Consider the following 20947-nt stretch of genomic DNA (forward strand, 5'->3'; position numbering starts at 1 on the left):
TAACATAAATTATACAAATATATAACATTTATTGTATATTATACATATAATATATATATATAAATATATATATATATATATATTTTATATATATTGTATATATTTTATATTTTTATTTAACTTAAATTGCTATTATACTCTTATTCCAATATATACTTTATATTACCTAATAAAACGTACTTTTCTTATTATTTTCATCCAATTTTAACCATTTATTCATTATAGTAATTTTCACACTGTTTTCATTCCATGCACCTTGAATACCTTACTCTGTCACACAATCCAATAGTTCCTGTCATTTTTTATATTATTTCTTTCCTTTTATTTATTTAAAATGTGTGAATAGCACACCTTATGCACACATCCTGGCGCCATTCCATGGTATCGGCAAAATTCATTTAAATCAGTGGAAAAACCAATAGTCAATCGTAATAAACATAGGAATTCATAATTAAGTCTTTAAAACCCTTCTATCAGTTTTACTTTCTAATAGATTAAGTTCAAAATCCTTTTTTTAATCATAAAAAAAAATTGTATGCCCTATTTTTTATTAAAATCTGTCAAATATTTTTAAAATGTTATGCACTTTTCTTATTTAATCATTCTGATTTCTATGTTGTCCACATGAACTTGCAAATTTGTGCAATTTGCATGCAATTACTTGCATTCCACGTAATTGATACAATTAAATACCGGTTCTAAGGCGCGGCCCCACAAAACGTTGGATTTGCATGTTATTAAATACGTGTTAAATTTTATTAGCAATTAAATAGTGATATTCTGTCGTAGTGATTAAATTGGAATATAGATATAAGATATGGATGTAGGACAGGAAAAATAATAGATTGAAGATATTTTATATATTAATATAATATACACAAATAATAAAGGATATTTTATATATTTTCCTATTATAAAATTTTTGATTAAAAAAAAGGTAAGAAATTAACTGCAGATAAAAGTTAAAGAATGAATCTTTTTCTGAGAAGGCTGGCTCCATTGATTGCCATCTTGATAACATTAATTAGCCAAGTTTTAACTGAGGAAAAGATTGAAATCCCTGAAAATGTTACAGAGCTAAATAATGAAAACTTTAAAGAATTCATCAATGAAAATAATCTTGTATTGGTGTTATTTTATGATTCTTCTAACACTTCAAAACGTATTATCCAAGGCCTGGGAGATGTTGCCTCAAATATAATAAAAGCAAATGGAACTGGAAAGATTGCTTTGGCGAATTTTCTAGAATCTTCAATAGCTCAAGAAATCTATATTCGCAGTCCTCCAAAACTAGTCTTCTTTTATGGTAGTACAGATAAATATGAGCACTATCCAAGTCATCTATCAGGGTTGGAGAAAGATTCCATGATTTCAATTGTTCTTTCAAAAGAGAATGTTCTGTTCATTGAACATGATTCCAGAAATAGTGAATCACTGGAGAAGGCCATGAAAGAATTTAACTTAGAAGATAAGATTTATGCTTCTAATCTTCCTGTCCTTGTTTACTATGGCAAACCAAATACAAAGAGAACAGAAGTTGTGAAAAATACACTCAAAGTATTAAGAGAAAATGGTGTTCCCATTAAAGCCTTTATTGTTTATGTTAAATACAAAGCTGACATTGGATTACATATTTACAGGTTACCTGAGATGGAAAAGCAAAATTCTATGGAAATTAATCCAAAAGAGCTTTACGTGGCAAAAAAGAGGATTCTTGGATTATTAGAGTGGAATGAAAAGATTTTATCCGTTTTTGTTGAGTCTTGTATAAGACCATATGTCTCGTTTAAAGGTAATGAACTTATGTATATACATGAGAGTTCTAATTCTTTAATAACTTTCCTTAAAGGAAGCGACACTCTAGACCAATATGGATCAAGCAATATCAAATATTTGGATCATGAATCAATGGAGTCTTTGAGAGCTTTAGCAAAGGCAAACTTTTTCCCAGAAGATCCAGATAAAGATTTAATGGTTGGTCTTGTATTGCCCGGTCTAGAGCAAGAGGTGGAAAATTTTACAGGTTTTTATAGAAATGTTCATGTAGAAAATGGAACCTTCCTCCTAAAGCTTAGAAAATCCAAATTTCAACTAGAAAATTCTGGAAATTCCAACAAGTATCTTTTAACCGAAAAGGAAATTAAGAAACATGGATTTGAATATTTAATTTCCCTGGCTAAAAATGGAAATATACCTATTTTCTACAAAAGTAAAAGAATTATGAAACATAATAAAGTTTCCGCCAGTGTTGACCAATATTTCACAACTCCATTCAATTACCTGGAACTAAACCCTTCATCTTTTATCGAACTAATTCAAGATCGCAATAACGCTCTTATTGTCTTTTTCTATACTGAAATGTGTTCTAAGTGCAACGAACTTTTACCGTTCTGGAACTCATTCTCTTCAAAAATAGCTTCAAATCAAACCAAGGAATCTAAATTCCGCGTATTCGTCTCCGCCTTTGATTTAGAGCTTAATGATAATCCAATAGACATGAAAATTGAAGAAATTCCTGCTATTTACTACTTCCCATTTGGAGAAAATAAAGTCTCTAAAATGAGCTTGTATACCGACGATTTAACCCTTGAAGCAGTTACCACATTTATAAATGATAGAGTTGAACAAGTATCTGAAGCTAGTTCTCAAGATCATAATTACGAAGCTCAACAAAGCATTAGTGCGCACTCTAATGTAAAGGATGAGCTATAAATTTGCTTTCTTAATTCATTTTTTTTCTTAATTTTCTTATTTAACTGTTATTATTTCTATTTTTCTAATCATTTTTATAAAAAAAAAAAAAATATTCAAATTAAAGTTTAAATTTCTTAATTATTTTTTTTTCTTTTGTTCCGGTACCTAGTGGGATGCAATACGCATGCATGCATGCATGCATGCATGCAGACAAAAATTTCATAGGTTTTGAATTCAAGAAAATTTTCGGTATTTTCAAGTGGTTGTAAACCTAGAAAAAGTTAATATTGCAATTGGAGTAAAAATATAAAGAAAGAACCCGGATAACTTTTCTGTTATATCAAATCCGCATATTTTAAGAACAGGAGGTGTTGAGTTAATTACAAGTAAAACTTTCTCTATTACAATATAAATTCCAGCTCCAGGTGGAGTTCTATGTAGAATATTTTGTAGCCAAGAGTGAGTTCTCACAGATGATCTGTTTATTTGATACAGCAATCTTATTACGTATGAAGAAAAGATAAACATAACTACTCCCATTGTTAAAAAAATTGTTTCACAGTTTGAATAAGTATTCACCATATTATTTTCTGAAGATGAAGAAATTGATCCTTGATATGACAAATATGAAGCTGCATATTGAGGAATATTTAACATAAAAGAAAGCGCTGTAGTTTTAATACTTGAAATGCTTGCTGCATTTGAGTATGTTAATAATGAAGATGAAATAACTGGATTGTTTATAGTAGAATGTATTGGTCTAATAAAATTTATATTATCAATCAAATTACTGGTACCTTCCATGCCATTAGTATAATAATGACTGTTAAAATCAATCATTGATAAATCATCATATTGGTTTATTATATAGGTATCTTTAATATTAGAATTTAAAATATTATCAATATTTGAAATAGAATCCATAAATTGATGATTATTTGCTGAAACAGGCCTACTTTTGTAGAATTTATGCATATAATGATCTTCTGTTAGTCCTGAATCTAGTTCATTTAACAAATTAGTACTGATTCCTTCTTTTCTTATGGGAGCTGAAGATGTGAATAATAATTTTGAGACATCCTGGTCAAAAGAATAAGCAAAGTTGCTTATTGAATCAAAAGACCATAATGTATTTTGATTTTGGTTTAAACCTGAGTTTTTTTTAGCCATTATAATGGAAGATGAAAGATCTAAAACCTGAGTATTTAAGATTTTATTCTTTTTGTTATATATTAAAAAGAACATAATTTTTCCGATGCCAAAAAAAATTAAAGTATTAATAGATACAGTAAAATTCAAGAAAGTTGTCCAAAGTTTTGTATTCTTATATAAGATGTGTTGAATTGCACTTCTCCAATAACTAACAATTTGAATAAATTCTTGAACATTTGAGTACTTAAACTGAGTTGGAATGTGTTGAACCAAAACACCACAAAGTCTTTTTCTCTGTTTCACAAAAAATAAAAGAATAATTAATCCTTTTAAAATCTCAAAAATTAAGTTTGAAATCCAATATGTAAAGATACATTCAATAATGTAAACAGTCATTGGAGATCTGTTGTGAAGAAAATACAAAGTTGAATCTCTTATTAGATATGAGTTGCTCTTAAAAAGTGTTACTGATATATTTGATGACATAGCTACCATACAGCTTATTAACTTGCAAATAATTACAACATTAAAGTATTCATGTGGAGTGTTATAACTGACTTCATCCACTAAACGGTATAATGGTTTATGAATCTGATTATTAGTTACAAAATTTCCAATATTAGTCTTAATATTATCACAACTTAAATGATCATCTGTACTTGAAATAATACTCTTAAATTTTTTCAATTTAATAGGTTTCTTGATATGGTTATAGTTCTTATAATAATTAAAGTTATTACTAATGCCAGGAATTCTTTTTTGACGTTTGCCATTTGTATATATGTTTGATTCATTAGATATAGTGTCCTCCTTGTTATGATTTACTTTACATGAGAATCTGATCCTGTTAGTGTAATTAGACAAAACAGATCTAAAACGTTTGTTTGTTAAGGTGTTTTGATTGATTCTAATTGCTGGACCATTCAAAAATGAGTAAAACTTATCATCTGTTATTCCAAGGGATGGCTTTGAAAAATCTGCCGATGAAAATTTTGAACCATTCAAATCAGTATTAACATCAATCTTATCCGTTTTAAATATAGAAGGAGATCTATAACTTTGATCCAAGGTTGATTTTAAACTTTTATGGTTAGATTTACCATCAGTTAAAACACCTGAATGAATTGATAATATATTACGCAAGTTCATATATTTTTTATTTTTAATTGAACTCTTTTTCATCTCTTTAACTTTTTTTACCTTTGAGTAATCTTGATTTGATCTTTTTCTTCTACCAAAATGTATATAATCTTCTTCCTTAAATATTTCTGAAATTGAATCAGTAGATTTTGAATCCTCAAAAAAAAAATCTGAGATTATGTTTTCATCATAAGCTAAGCTATTTTTGAAATTTATCAATGAATTTGATGAAGATGAATTTAAAGGAGAATATGTTATTGAATCAATATTTGTCACGTTTGAGGATGAGATCCCCAACATGTTAAGCCATGTAGTATTTGGTGACGAAATATTAGATGTTGAAGAATCTAGTTGAGAAATAACTGAAGAATTATTTGCATCATTATTGTTGTGAATATGATTAACCCCTCCTAAACTGTTGTAGTAATTAAGAGCTGTATAACTTGATTTCGATAAACCCTTATTAAGATGTGGTTTTAAATTCCCGCCAGAACTCTGATGCTCTTGTGCATGCAACTCCGGTATTATGTCCATATAAAGTTTGTTGTTTTTTGTATGAGATTTTGGACTTGAATATTTTTTTGGTGAAATTATATTTGAAGAAATTTTTATTTGGTTATTGTAAATTAGTACTTCACTGTTAATACCAACTTCATTATTGGAATGTTTATTGATGGTATTGTCATATTCAAAATCATTGTCATTATTGTTTTGCCCGATTTGGTTACTATGAATTAGGTTGTTTGAGTTTATTGCACTTTTTAAAAGGTTTGAATATATATTTCTGATGTTTTTCCTATTTTCCACAGATTTTTTGTAATAGTAATAATTATATAAGTAATATTCTTTTGAGAATCCACAAAAATATTTGTTACAGTAACTGGAGACGAAATTATGTGTGTAGTATATTCTTACACTTGAACAGAGTGTGGCTGTAATGATTAATCCTGTTAAGAAGAATATATAATCGTACTCACTTATTAGAAAAAGTATTCCGAATAAGTAAATTAGGGAAATAATTTGCAGCATAAAGAATAAATATTTGATGAAAAACTGAACATTTGTACTTTCTTGAGAGCTGATTTGTCTGAAATAGTTAATTGGAGCATTCAAAAAATTGCTCCTTGTAGTTCTTATGGTATTTAGAGATCTTTTATCCTTCAAATTTTCTTTTGAAGAATGATCTTTATAAACATACCAAGGTGATGTAAAAATAAGAGATAAAGCTAATAATACTGAATCTAGAACTTTCCCAGACCCAGATAATGGGAAAATCTCAGCAAAATCTCTCAATCTGAAAACTGAATATGGTAATGTATTCAATAATCCCTTCCTTATATACCTTAGCATGTTCTTTGTGAATATTTGGATTTTTGATTTTGATTCAATGGCAAAATTTTTGTTTTCATTACTTTTTTCAAATGGTTTTCTTTTGTTTTCTCTCTTCTTTTGCTTTTTTTTCATCCTCTTTGATCTTTTCATTGAATCCAATCTTTTCCTGATTTTTTCTTTGCTCCATCCATTGATCATGTTTTCTATATATAATACTTTGAAATAAGAAACAGTTGCCCAAAGTAATATATATATTAAGGATGTCAATAAAATCGCGGAATAAACCCAAATAGCTGATGGGATAATATGATTATGAGGGCTTGTATTCAATAAAGTAATAATTGTTGCTTTCTTAGCCAACAATTCTTCAAAAGTAGTATAAGAGCTCGATTTATCACAGATTGAATGCTTTTTTATCATACCATAAAACTCATTTCTACTTATCAAAGAACCCAAATCAGTAATATTAGCCTTATGTGGTATTTTAGGAATATATCCAAGATGTACATTTTGGTATTCACTGTTTAAACTTGGTATAAAACAGTCATTTTTATCATCCATACATTGGGAATCTATCAACAATGTAGTGGATGGGTCTAAATCGTATTCTTGATTTTGACCTAAGATCATCGGTACCCATAATATCTCCTTTGTTAGCACAAGATTACAAATGCTTGGTAGTTCTACCAAGCAATTACCTAAATATTTTCTACGAACCATCTTTTTATCCATACTTTTATACAATGAATCAATCCCATTATCATGCGAAGAAGTGGCTTCCATATCATCTTGGCCAAAGTAATCAAAATCATCAAGAATTCCTTGTATCTTCTCATTTAAGTGGTTACTTTGAGTATTTATGTTCATATCCTGATAATTTAGGTTTTCTAATCTTTTTTTAAATTTTGTAAAAGCCTTCATTTCTGACAAACCTTCATTTTCTTCCAATAAAAGTTCAGCTTCACTATTTCTTGGATAGTTACAAGTAGAGTTTTGCAGTAGTTTAATAATATACTCAAAAGTGCTGGAGCGTACAAATTTTGTCATTTCTGGAGACAAAAGCTGTTTGAGCAGATTTAAAGCTCCTGCTATGGAATCAGTTTTTCGAGTTCCAGCTTTACTACTTGACGGATTGATTATATCGTCATTTTTTTCAGTATAATTATTAAACAACTTAGTTTTTTGAGAAAAAATGGCATCAAAATTACTAAAAATCGATTCATAATCACTACTTGTATCATTTTGAAATATTTGATCATCCTCTTCAAAATATCCTCTTCTAATTTCACTTCTCACATACTTCATTTGTTCCTCGAATTCTCTTTGCTCATCCAATTTCTCTTGTTTTTCAATAGCCTTATTACTTTCAGTAAAGTCAAACTGATACTGCAAAAAAAAGTCATGTCGAATTTCTGGATTTATGTAATAATTTTCCATAGAACCTTTATAGTTCATTTGATTTATGAAAGTGGTATTTTCTTGCTTTTCTGATAGGTTTTGATCTCTTTCTTGATCATTATTATTTGTATCTTTTTCAATAATGTACTGAAAAATCTTATTATGTTCAATATTATTCATTTTGTCCAAATTATCTAGCTCATTCTCATCTAAGTCTACCTCTAAATTGGACTTAATGCCTTTATTTGCTCCTTCAATACCATTTGAAAGAATAATAAATCTGACCAAAAAAGTAACAGGAATTGCCATTAAATCATCCAAATTTGGGAATTCTGGAGGTAATGAACCTAATAATCTAGAAGCAACTTTAATACTCATTTCTGAAGAATAGTCAAAACTAGAAAGTACTTCAGATAGTGTTTGAACTCTTCCCAAAAGTATATCCCGAATAATATCATCCTTTCCCAAAATGGTTGCGGTAATAAGAGCATGTTGCAATGCATGAATGCACCAAAAGCTTTGTAGCATTGCCTCTCTTAACACAGACTGTAATACAACCTTTGATGTATAATTCTTATTTAATAGTAGTAATAATGACAATATTGAAATTGAATTATCGTATTCTAGGGTACCAATAATAGGTATCGATCTTGGTGTAGGAATTGAATATCTTTTCAAAGGTTTGCAAAAACATCTCACAATAAATGAGTTGACGTAAAAATCTATAGCTGGAGATGAGAGGTACTCGATAATTTTTTGTTCACCAGTAATATCATTGCTCGAGCTCATTACAAGTTCGTACCAAAGAGTTGTATTGGTTTTGGGATTCTGAAACATAAGCATTTCCTCTAAGATTTGAAATTTCGCTAACTTATTTTCATTGCTACTGAGAAGCTTGAAATCATTAATCTGTTCTAAGCTGTCAGAAACTTTAAATGGCCTTCTAGTGTTTATTGTTGGTTGCTTAGAAAAAAATGACTGTTCTTTTTTCATTTCTTTACTGTCTTTTATAATCTTCTCTTGTTCATAATCAATGTTATAGATAAGATGACCAATAGGAAGATTTCCATATATATCAGGTTCATGGAGCTCACAAAGCTCGAAATCTAAAATCCCACTACTAGTTTGGATCTTGTAGAAATTTACCAAAAGTTTGATGAGCTCCTCATCCCCTATATTAGTCATCCACCACAGCAAATTTCGACCTTCATTGTCCCTAACAATACATATATCCTTGTTACGTGTTTTAAGCTCAGGAAGTAACAGAGAAAAGATAACCTTTCTGTCAAAACCTCTTTTAATCGCAGTAATAATACGAAGGATTTTGTCCCTTGCATTCGCCAATTTTCGGTTAATTTCCGTAAGAGTTGAATTAGCAGGTAACTTTCCATTACCAGAAATATATTCTTCTTCAATATTATTCTTTAGAATGTACTTGGAAAATGAAGAATGATTAATCAACTTATTCATTAATTGTTTGTCTCCAGATTCAATCATAAATGAAATTGCATCCTTACCGTCAAGAGTTAAATCAGTTATGGATGCTCTATAGTCTAAAAGAAGCTCTAAGAATTCTTCGGTATTTGTTGACATTCCATCTTTAAGCAAGAAATAAAATGGGGTCAAACCATTTCTGTCGGGGATATTTGGGTTAGATCCACAAAGCAACAAAAAGTGAGTCATTTTCAAATTTCTTGAAATAACACTATGGAATAGTGGAGATAAGTCCCGGTTGTCTGAGTAATCTATATTGGCTCCATTAAGTAATAGTAGTGCTACTAGTGGTAAGTTGCTTCTTTTTACGGCATTAATTAATGGACTGACTCCATTCATGCCTACCATGTTAACATCTGCCCCATGTTCAATCAAATACAGTGAGATCGTATAAGAGATATACCCATTTTGCTTAGATGAAATTAGCAAAGCAGTTTCTCCTGTTGAATTAGATACTGTATTTAAGTTGTTAACACATAATTTATTAAGCATGATAGTGATTGCCTCCAGATCCTGTAATCTGATACTTTCGTGAAATTCATCTAATAAATCCAAACAATCCTCAGTATCAGCAACTTCCTTCTCACACTCACAGTTATCTTTTTTAATTACATTTACAAATGAGCCTGAAACACCGTTTAATGGGCATCCAATCGGAAATATTGTTTCGGCTTTTATGCATACCAATGTCTCAAAAACCAATAAAACAATCAAATATGGAAAATTCTTCATCTTTAAGTATAATCAATTTCTAGATATTAAATTTCCACACTATTCATGACCACTTTTCTTACCCATACTAGAACTTTTCCAAACCCAAATTGTGATAATCAATTAATTCTTAATTAATTCCTATTTTTAAATAATTAATTAATTATTTGATTTCTGAATTATTCGATCAGTCTGCTATTTATTAAGTGTTTTAAATTCAATTTAGTATCTGGTCATTTCATTAATTTTGGTAACTTTTAACAAAGCCTTATTAATCTCTTTCCTTATTAGGCTTCCACTTATTGCTATAAAAATAATAAAAATATAGTTTTTATTATCATAAACTTTTATTGAAATTATTGTTTTCTTTTTCTTAACTCATTATCATCGCCATAACTGCTAAACCCCCCCATGTCGGTACCATAAAATAGCTAGTTTTCCGCTCATATTTATCATTACATTAATTTTCCCACAATTATCATTATTTTGTCCAAAAATTCCAAATCTTTAAATTAATTAACTTATCTTCTTCATTAATTTAATTTTCTTCCACATTTTTTGAAATTTTAATACTTGAACCAAATGCCCTTACCTAAATAATCTGATTGTCCACATTAAAAAAAACTGCATGCATGCAGTTAACACGTAAAAAAAAAATTAATTAATTTGCATGTATATTAACAATAAACAAAATTACACCGGTATAGAAATTTGGGTAAATTACGTGGAAGAAAAACAAATTGTACGGAAAAAAATAAAATTATAAAAAAAAATTTTAAAATTTTAGAATTATTTGGGTTAGCTATCCCACTGGAAATGGTCAGCAATTGTTAGGAAAACTTCAATGACAAGATCATCTGGGTTGTTTGATCCATTTTGGTTTTGAGTATTTGAGGTTGTAGGTTTATTGGCGGATGTTTTCGTAATTCTACTAGGACCATCAGAAAGCCTTTTTGGTTTACTTTCAGAAAAAGAAGCATGATTTTCTGAAGATTTATTGCTTGAATTATTATCTTCGTTCTTTGAGCTACCTTCATTTGGCTTCTTAATGTTAATGGAGCTACCCCAAGATGCGTAGAGTTGGTGCCAAATTCTATGTCTTAAAATAGTGCCTGTATTTACGAGATACTCAATTCTGGAAAGTTTGAAAACACCATTTCCTTTTTCAGTAAGCATCTTTATTGACTTAAGAAATTCATAGAAATACATTGCAATACGGTACTTCGTTAACTGTCTACTCCCTCTAATTAATTCATCATCCATGACTTCCAGGTGCATGTAGTAATGTTTCACAAACTTGATAATATCGATTTCATCAAAAAAAACCTTTGATTGTCCCTTTATTTCCAGCCTAGTATCGCAGGTGTGTGGTTGGGGATGTAGATGATCACAGAAAACTATATGCTCAGGTAAAAGTTTATCTAAGGTCACCACAACATGAGACTTCATCTGATCTACAGAAACTGGTAATATTTTGTGGTTATGTTTTAAAGCTGCTACTATTGGGCCGTATTTTACTCTATTTAGGGGTAAGTTTCTTGCAGCCTCTAAAAAGAAGAATCTCATTGCTGCAAACCAGAAATCCATTGTCATTCTAGTTAGTGAAACGTTAAAGAAATAACAATTCTTTAAAGAATATCTAATATAGCCATCACAATATCGATTTAATAACTTACAAGCAACCCTTAATTCTAATAAATATCTGTCCTCCACAAAGTCAAATAGATTCCTTTTTGCTTTAAGGTTCAGCTTTGAAAATACCTCCAATAAAGTTACATTTACTATTTTGATTTCACGTTTGTTTACTGCTTCTACTTTGTCATTTAGTTCATTATTTGTATTCTTTTGACGGGTTTCATTCACATTTTTTTCTTCTTTATTCTCATTGTCACTAGAGTGTTTACTTTCACTTCCACTTGACCCATCTTCACCAGTATTGGAGCTATCACTTTTAGCCTTCTCGTCATTACTATCTTCACTATTTAATAGAGAATTCCAGTTGACTACAAACTCTGATTTTGGCATTAGAAATTTCCCCTTTTTAATTGAGTTTTCAGTAAATTCAACTTTTTTCTAATTAATTATGTTTAGACGCCGTGTGAACACACAGAATTAAAATTGAAATATTTCAATTTAAGGGAAAAAAGACATTTTCTTTAAATTTTAACCTGTAAAATACCTATCAATCTTAATTATAACCAACTTCAAATTTCCTCTCCACTCTCATCTGTATCTATATCACTTAAATTCATTCCATTATCATCTACAATGTATGATTGCATCTTGCAATTCTCCAGCGGTGCTTTTTGAATATTCATTATCTAAAGAATAAATTGAATTAAAATGATCAAATGTATCAAGAGCTCCACTTAAAGCTCGCCATAAATGCTTACCTTTTCGACTAAAGAGTAATCTCCCTTTGAACATTGATTATACATTTCACAAATTAGTTCAGCCACTTCCAAATCACTGTCGTCCTCTACTATAGTAGAAAATCTCGTTTCCATTGCTTCCATTAAGAAATTGGCTAAATCATTTGAATTCAACTTTCTTCCTGTAATTTTATTAGATAGTAAAATTTTCAGTTTTCCTCATCCTTAGTACTCAATGTAAAAAGTCGTTTTTACTTACCTGATTGAAAAGCCATTATCACTTCTTGAATTAATTCATCACGTTTCTTGTTAGCAAATCTTCCTGACCATCCTCCTTCCACAGAAAGATTCAAAATAGTCCTTCAAATTTTTACAATTAATCAAAAAAGCATAACAAAAATCTAACTTACCATGTGGCAAATACCTGGTTCACCCCTTGTACAAAAACTTGAAATCGTTGGGAATCCATGAAAATTACAAATCAAGGGAAAAATCTTAATATTGTATCAAATAGTTCAGATTTTAAATATTTAAGTCAAAACTTAGTGATTTAAAATGAATAATACCTATTCTTTAAAGACTTTTTTATACTTTTTACTATCTATTAAAAAAAAAAATGGCGCCTTCTAACAAATGGTAGTGCACCGGTATATGCAATACTTTTGCATGTGACCTTGCAAATGCCTTGCATTTATGTGGACAAACACGTAGTAAATAAAATAATAATTGGTGAGAAATCTAGAACGGATAGGCGACCAGTTTTTACTAAATGGATTTTGTTCCTGGTCAATTTTTTTCTAAATAATTTGAGATTGATATTAATTCGGGTTGGCAATTGTAGCAATTAAAGCTTGTAATCTTGGAAATTTCTTCAAGAACTTTCTTATCAATACAATTTGAAGAGTCTTTTGAATAACTTGTTGTTGGCCTGATGAGTTTTTGTTGAACATAATCATCAATGTTTGCTGTAATTATAGAAGTAAAATTCAAAACAAAGTTGTAATTGGATTTAATTAAAGTGCAAAGTTTTAAAGAGTTATGTAACACTTGGACTCGTTTCATGCTAGCTACTTGGGCATCTTTATCAGAATTATAATGGCTAAAAGTTGAATATTCATCATTTATCCACTTTATTGTTTTATCAAGATTTGAAAGGTGTTCTTTGAAAAACTGTTTAACATAGCTACTTAATTCCACAGACAAATTTTTGATTCTAGTTAAAAGGTCATTTATTACAATAAATTTGCTCGATTGAAGAGTTTCCTCTGAAGTTTGGTTACAAATGATATCATTGGCAAAATGTAGTTCAAGAGTTGCAAGTAAATTTGATATAGCATTAATGGATCTTTGTACAAACTTCGAAAGTGTTTCCCAACTTTTTCCAATTTGATAGGCTAATTCTATGTAAGTTTCTTTCATATTCACTATTTGTTGGCAGCACCCTTCCCTAGATAAAAAATGAGCATTATTAGAAATATCTAGGGGCGAGGTAACTGATTAGAAACTTTAAAATAAGGGAATATTTAGAGCTATCAAATTAAAACAAGTCCCCACATTCACCTAATAGACTTGGATCAATACAAAATTTGTTCCATAAAATGGAAATTATTATGAATTGGCACTTATAAAGATCTAAATTATTCAAGAAAACAACTAAATTGTATATAATTATCCTCCAACCAATTTAAAATAAACCCACCATATCTTTCTATAAATAATAAATATTTCAATATTATTTAGTTATATGGCGACCCAGGAAGCGACAGGACGTGCAACCCCTAACACACTAGTAACACGCAGTCTTGATATGAATTTGCATAGATCTTTAAATGATAGTAAGTTTAGGGGGAAGGTCTGGATTTGAAAATATTAAAAAAAAATAATCATTTGATATATAGCTAATGTCAAATTGAGGAGATAAAAACAAGTTAAATATAACACGAAGGGAATTATTTACTAAAACTGAAGGTAATAAAACCTTAGTGATCTACCAATTATATTGATTAAGTAAATTAATCGAATATAATTCAAGATGACTACAGTTAGTGAGGCAGTAAGAAATAGCTGGATGCATATCTTCTCTTTTGACAGTGCTATTCCAAGGAGTAACCAAAGAGAAACAATAGGGGAGGTTTTAAAAGAGATTAATCGCATAAAAGATGAAATGCAAACATTGCATCTAAGATTTTCTGACATTGAACAAGGGAAATTGGATATATTATCAATCGAAAATGTGGAATCGCAATTTGAGAAGCTTAAACAACAACTTCAGTTACACACTCTTTTAATTAGTGAGCTGAGAAAATATCACACTGAAATTGAAGATTTGAAGAATAAGGAAGAATACAGAGTTCAGGAGGAGAGAGAGTTGAAAAACGAGATTAGAAAGTTAAAAAATGATTTTCATTTATTATCTGAAACTGTAAATAGCAGAAATTCTATTCAGAACTCTAATATTCCTAGTATTATCTCAAAATTGGAAAGCTTACAGATAGAATTTGATTCTTTAAATAACAGAATGATTAAAAGTGAGAAAACCAAAACCGAAGTTGAAGCATTGAAAAGAGATGTTGAAAATTTATCTATAATGAAAAAGTCATATGATGACCAGAGCTTTACAATTAAACAAATGAAGGAGGACATTCATTCAATACAATCGGTAATACATGAAGACATTCCTCAACTGAAAAATGAAATTCAAAGAAAGATGAACAAAACTATACAAGCCACAAATGAGCTTAAAGAAAACTTTGGGGAGCTTAAGGATCAATTCAAGCAGATTACTGAAGAAAGAAGACATGATCACAATGTAATTACTCAAATAGCAACCCAAGCGGAACAATTAAGAATACAGATACAGACAATCAAAATGAGTCAGAAAGATAGTTCATCTAGTAAAATGAGGCAAGAGGAGTTGGTGAATCAGTGCGTCAAAAATATCGCAAAATTGGCAGAAAGTGTTAATAACCTTCAAGAAAAGATCTCCAATCATCTTATTGGATTATCTATGACAAAGTCCGCCAACAGTTATTCTGTTGTTGGGTCAAAAAGTAATTCCCATATCAAAACTCCAATCGTAATTAATAAAACTACCCCAAAAGGTAATTACTATGAGGTAGCAACTAATGGAAGTGAAAATTATAAAAGAATAGCATGTAAGTCAAAGAACTCTCCAAGAAGTCACAAATATTCAAACAATCATTTCTCTCTTCCTGATACTCCTTCAACACAAGCTCCTCCTATTTTATCATCCAATTCTGCAGGAAGACTTAGCTCATTCTTTGGAAACAGAGAGCTGAGCGGGATTGCAAGCTCAAGTAGTCTAGCTTCAAGCAACTACATTGAAAGTAGTAATATTGATAGTATTAATAATAGCAGGCCAACTACAAATAACACTTGCGATCAGGAAGAAGATATTATCGCATCTTCAACTATTGAAGAGGAAAGAATTATTAATAAAAGGAGGGTACCAACGGACGAATTTATGCAAGATTGTGGCTTAAAGCATTCATCAGCAAGTTTCTTGGAAATCAAAAGCAGCGTGAATTCTTCTGAAGAAACTAATTGTACATCTTCTGGGGAAAATTTCTTAATTGGAAACAATCTCCTCCACCCAAGAAGTGATTTAGTTATGATGTCTACATTGACTGAGTCAAATTCAAAATTATCATCAAGTACCAACTCTCCAAAAAAGTCAGGGGAAAGATCCAAAATTACTAGTTGCAATGGAAATCATAACACATCTGATTTTCTGAGTCACTTTTAAATGAATGTAGAGAATATTTTTGCTAAATGGAAATAAATAGAATGTTAAATTCTCGTTTTTTAATCTAATGGGATTCAATCGCATTCTTCAATACAAGTGTAACTACCGAAATAAAAAGACTCAATTCATTCAAATTAATGTAAGTATTCAAGTAGATGAGTCAAAATTCCGTTACCTAAATGTGAAACAAAGCAGCCTCACACTCCTATTTCAATGTGTATCCATATACTAATTAATGAGGAGAATTATAAGTTAATTGAAAGTTATCATATTTTAAATAGAAATTAAAGAAAAAATGACTTCAAGTATTGTTTTTTCCGATATTATTTTATTTAAAATACAATTAGAAAAATTCAAGAGCAAATCAAAATTTGCTCTAATGATGATAATTTTAAAACTAATTACCATGATCACTTAGATTATTATGGCTTGTTACTAAGGACAAAATGGTTCTGAAAACTAAATAAGATTACTCCAGACAATATTTTTTTAATTCTAGAGTTTTCCATTATCTCTTAATAATAATCATGGTTAATTTTGACTCCCTTCTCTTCTTTTGAATGTGTATATAAATAGTTTTATGTATCTTCATTGAGTAACTGAGCCTTAATATAGTTTCCCTTTAAAGTGTGATTAGGTGGAAGTTCTAGCTTAAAATAAAGTTGAGCATTAGGAACGAACCCAGCTTTTAGTAGAGTCAGATTTTTATCTGGGTTAACCTTTAATATAGGAGGGGATTGGTAAACATACCAATTCATAGAAGATATATTGGGATTTATGCAATCTTTAACAGACTGTATGAGGTCGTAAGTTGTATTGTTTGGTCTAAATTGGAGCTGTAGAATATATTTATCAGGAAAAACCACCCTAATTGATGAGTGAGAGTGAACCTTCCTCTTTAAGAGTGACTTTAAATACTCATTAGTTCTACTTTTGAATGCAGGAGCTTTACCAAGTATGGAATCCTTAATTCTTTGAATTTCAGATTGTTCAAAATGAGAAGTAACATCATTATCCAAATCTTCTTGGGAGTCTATGTCATTAATTTCTTTGACTAGGTTGTCAAACTTTTGTATATTTGAAGAATGAATAACAAAAGGTTTAGAGGAAATGATATTTCCATCATCTTGAGGATTAAACTCATTTATAATCCCATTTTCCATATCTCTTTCCCTTTTCTTTATTTCGGATTCAATTTGTCTTCTCTCCTCAATAGCAGACTTCATCAAATTCCTAGAAAATTCATTATTTGAGCTGGCAGAGGTCGAGGATATATTTGAAACATATGGATTAAAGTGAGAAATCTTAACAGAGTTTTCATTTGAGTTATCAATTGAATTCAAATCACAAGGAACGAGCTTTGGGTAATCAATTTTGTTTCTCTCACAGAAAATAGCTAGTAGATGGTGGCAATCAGTTAGACGAGAAATATAAGCAACAGGAAGTTCGATATATTCCTCTTGTTCCTCATTACTACAATCCTCTGAATTTCCAAAGATTTCGCTTGTTTTAAGGCTTACTTGGACAAAGCCTACAGATTTAAGTACATTCAAAGCTTCAACAAAGCTTCCAACTGTAGATGCAAATTTGGGATTCTTCATTTTAATTCTTCTGATCTTACCCTTTCTTGGTTCTTTAATAATTGAATCAATTATTTTAAATAATAGGTCCGTTACTCCTTTCAACTTGTCCCTGGGAATGTTTACTAAAGATTCTATTGAATTATATAGTGATGGAGACATTTCTAGATTCTCTGGTGTCAAATACTCAAATTCCCACGTACTTTCTTTCAATACTTGTTTTGCTGCCTCATTAGAATCTTCTTCGACTTCAAATTCTTTCACCTCTGAAGATACACGTTTTTTAATCATGTCAACTAGCCTTAAAGGTATATTCATAGTTTTCCACTGCTCATTTGTAATGCTCTTTAATAACTCCACTCTGTCATACCAGTTCTTATTCACAATTATCTCGACAAATTTCTTCATTTCCTCCTCATCCTTTCCCATTTCCTTTCCTAATGTTAATATAAGTTGCTCCACCTCATTTGTACCCATTTAGTCAGCGTAAATTACAGTATTCCCTTGCAAATAATTTTAGATTCTGCTTTTGTTTCTCATTCAGTAAGTTACCGCCAAATCCAATACATTGCATTCTTGAACAATTTGTCAAAAATTCAAAAATTAAACAAATAAAAAAAAATAACACTTTGATATAAGTTATTTTATTAAACTACCTCTAAAATATGACTTTTACTATCCATTTGATTGGGTGTGTTAGATTTTTAATTGAATGGCAACTTTTTGTATTTAAATCCTTAATATTTATTTACTTGCTCAATAAATTACATGCAAAATAAATTCTCAAGTGGCGCCATATGGTTGGGCGCCATGTCTCGTTTTTGAGACGCCTTTAATCATATTAGCCCAAAAATAATATATTTAAGCACCTCCCAATAATATTAAGAAAAATATAAATAATAATTGACTTAAAACAATAATGTTGATATTTAGTTGAAGTCAAATTATTTTACGTATATTTAAAAATAAATAATAATAAAATTTAAAGATAGTCCTTGACAGAAGGGTTGACTTTTTTCTCCCATCATTAGAATTAATTATTTTTAAAGTAAATTTTATTTTATTAAATTCTGAAATATGGCAAAGGCACACGGTTCATTAGCTCGTGCAGGTAAAGTAAAGAATCAGACTCCTCGTGTTGAAAAGCAGGAAAAGAAGAAGGCTTTGACTGGAAGAGCAAAGAAGAGACAGCAATATAACAGAAGATTCGTCAGTGTTGTTGCTGGACGCAGAAAATGCAACCCTCAATCTTAAGATTCTGGTTTGCAACCATTTATAGCCTTTATTAGTATATTAATGTGATTTTTTTACCGAGATTAATTGGGGTTAGAAAGAAATCTAGAAGCATTATATATCTATGTTAAATATTTTTAAATTACTGCATAGAGATATGAAGTGGTTACTAACTAATATTTTGGTTCTGTTAGATCGTTTGTTTCTTTCAGATTTCCTGTAATTCCTTGGATCAATGTCACATATACAAGAATTTTTTGAAACTTAGTTAATGTTAATTTGCAACTAGAACGCAAATAAAATGGGCAATTTAGGTATATGACAGATTAGAAATTATTTTATAATTTTGATCTTAATTCTCATTTATTCAGTGATATTCCATTGAATCTTCTTATGTACAGGTGTATATTTGAGCATTTGAACAGTTTTCTTGGATTTTTATTATGTAGGCAAAAAACTGTCTCTATATTAAATGTTAGTCTATTATTAAGGTATAAATAGTTCATGGTTTGCATTTAGTAATAAATTAGTTTTTGAAGTTCTATAAGTTCAACTTTTTAAGTTAGAAAAGAGTTCAAGTACGAAAGAGATTACTTCCAAACTACTTAATGCTGAAAATTCAAGTATTCAGGGGCCATAAAATCAGGAATGAACTCCATCAACGCTCGGGCGCAAATATTAAAGAGGGGGGTTATCCGGGAATCGAACCCGGGACCTCATGTACCCGAAACATGAATCATACCACTAGACTAACAACCCTAACGTACGCAACGGACAGTTAAAATAAGCCAACTTATAACCCAATTAAAAATTTGTATTTAATTGGATTTAATTCTTACTAAGTTGAATGCACCTCTCGAATGATGATTGAAGGCAATCTCGAAAAATGTCTCCAATTAACCGATCTTCAAGTACATCAATACCCGCTTGAGTGGAACCTCCTGGAGTAGAAACTTTGGATTGGAAAACTCTTGGTTCAATAGATGATTCGAAAAGAAATTTGGAAGTTCCATATATCGTTTCTATGACAAGTTTTCTTGCAAGATCTTTAGGAATTCCTATCTTAACTCCAGATTCAATGAAATGATGAGCAATATTAGAAAAGAATCCAGGGCCACATCCACTAATGCTAGTGCAATGTGAGAAGATACTTTCATCAATGTTATAAACGGTACCACATGAACTTAAAATTTCAATAATTTCATTTGAGTTGTTTTGTTTGTAGTTAGAAAAATGGGCAGCAGGATTTTCATGATAAAGCCAAGATCCTTGGCAAATTGACAAGGTTAAATTTGGCATTACTCTAATGCAGTGTATATCATTAGACTGAAATTCCCTTAATATATCACCAATAGTCTTTCCTGCACAAACTGAAATCAAAACTTTGTTTCCTGATTTGAAATCAGCTTCAATATTGAAATTTTTGATTTCATTTAAAACCTGGCCTAAAATATGTGGTTTTACACATATAAATATTAATTCAGAATTAATCACTAAACTTAAAAGACTTTCTGAGATATTAATTTCAGGAAATTTCTTTTTAAGTGCTTCTAAGTTATTTCTGTCGGGATCTTGTAGAAAAATTTGATTGGATTTTATTTTTTTAGATAATATAAACCCAGATATAATCGCATTTGCAATATTTCCACACCCAATAAAACCTAAATAGTGTTTTTAAATCATTTTTATTAAAGTAAAGAAAAGAATTATTTTAATTAGTAGGTATTCCAATTATAATACTAATATTTGAAAATAACGTACCTATTTTTCTCTTTGATAACATCTCAAATCTGTTTAAGTGAAGTGTTAACTAAAAATAAAAGGCAAAAACTACCATCATATATTCAGTATATCTTTATTTTTTAAAAATCCATTTTTATCTTTAAAAAATTATATTGACACTTCCCGCCCAAATTATTTTTACTTTGCATGCAACTTGTCCACAATAATGCATGCAAATACCGGTTTACAAAACATGTGTATGACACGTGTATATTAATTTTTAAAATAGTGGGCATGACATCATAAACAGAAAATGTTGCATGCAGAAGAAAAGTAGTTAATTTACATAATTC

At 29.9% G+C, this 20947-nt stretch overlaps 8 protein-coding genes across 8 annotated transcripts; 2 read left to right on the forward strand and 6 right to left on the reverse strand.

The window, feature by feature from the left end:
* Positions 1-969: 969 nt before the first annotated feature.
* On the forward strand, positions 970-2712 carry cubi_02494 (disulfide isomerase; the record flags this gene model as incomplete). The annotated part of the gene is made up of 1 exon (XM_029019505.1): positions 970-2712. One exon carries the CDS (start codon positions 970-972, stop codon positions 2710-2712), a length of 1743 nt encoding a protein of 580 aa, XP_028874626.1.
* A 237-nt stretch (positions 2713-2949) lies between these two features.
* On the reverse strand, positions 2950-9942 carry cubi_02495 (ankyrin-related protein; the record flags this gene model as incomplete). The annotated part of the gene is made up of 1 exon (XM_029019506.1): positions 2950-9942. The coding sequence occupies one exon, from the start codon at positions 9940-9942 to the stop codon at positions 2950-2952; it is 6993 nt and encodes a 2330-aa protein (XP_028874627.1).
* Positions 9943-10719: 777 nt separating this feature from the next.
* On the reverse strand, positions 10720-11946 carry cubi_02496 (uncharacterized protein; the record flags this gene model as incomplete). The annotated part of the gene is made up of 1 exon (XM_029019507.1): positions 10720-11946. The coding sequence occupies one exon, from the start codon at positions 11944-11946 to the stop codon at positions 10720-10722; it is 1227 nt and encodes a 408-aa protein (XP_028874628.1).
* A 179-nt stretch (positions 11947-12125) lies between these two features.
* cubi_02497 (uncharacterized protein) lies at positions 12126-12762 on the reverse strand (the record flags this gene model as incomplete). Its single annotated transcript, XM_029019508.1, has 4 exons — positions 12126-12242; positions 12315-12475; positions 12553-12653; positions 12704-12762. The coding sequence occupies 4 exons, from the start codon at positions 12760-12762 to the stop codon at positions 12126-12128; spliced, it is 438 nt and encodes a 145-aa protein (XP_028874629.1).
* A 317-nt stretch (positions 12763-13079) lies between these two features.
* On the reverse strand, positions 13080-13712 carry cubi_02498 (uncharacterized protein; the record flags this gene model as incomplete). The annotated part of the gene is made up of 1 exon (XM_029019509.1): positions 13080-13712. The coding sequence occupies one exon, from the start codon at positions 13710-13712 to the stop codon at positions 13080-13082; it is 633 nt and encodes a 210-aa protein (XP_028874630.1).
* Positions 13713-14325: 613 nt separating this feature from the next.
* Positions 14326-16059, forward strand: cubi_02499 (uncharacterized protein; the record flags this gene model as incomplete). The annotated part of the gene is made up of 1 exon (XM_029019510.1): positions 14326-16059. One exon carries the CDS (start codon positions 14326-14328, stop codon positions 16057-16059), a length of 1734 nt encoding a protein of 577 aa, XP_028874631.1.
* A 578-nt stretch (positions 16060-16637) lies between these two features.
* cubi_02500 (uncharacterized protein) lies at positions 16638-18116 on the reverse strand (the record flags this gene model as incomplete). Its single annotated transcript, XM_029019511.1, has 1 exon — positions 16638-18116. The coding sequence occupies one exon, from the start codon at positions 18114-18116 to the stop codon at positions 16638-16640; it is 1479 nt and encodes a 492-aa protein (XP_028874632.1).
* Positions 18117-19700: 1584 nt separating this feature from the next.
* On the reverse strand, positions 19701-20655 carry cubi_02501 (pyrroline-5-carboxylatase; the record flags this gene model as incomplete). Its single annotated transcript, XM_029019512.1, has 2 exons — positions 19701-20533; positions 20634-20655. 2 exons carry the CDS (start codon positions 20653-20655, stop codon positions 19701-19703), a joined length of 855 nt encoding a protein of 284 aa, XP_028874633.1.
* Positions 20656-20947: the final 292 nt, after the last annotated feature.

Source organism: Cryptosporidium ubiquitum (assembly GCF_001865345.1).
Source record: "Cryptosporidium ubiquitum isolate 39726 chromosome Unknown contig_4, whole genome shotgun sequence".
Classification (NCBI taxonomy): Eukaryota; Apicomplexa; class Conoidasida; order Eucoccidiorida; family Cryptosporidiidae; genus Cryptosporidium; species Cryptosporidium ubiquitum.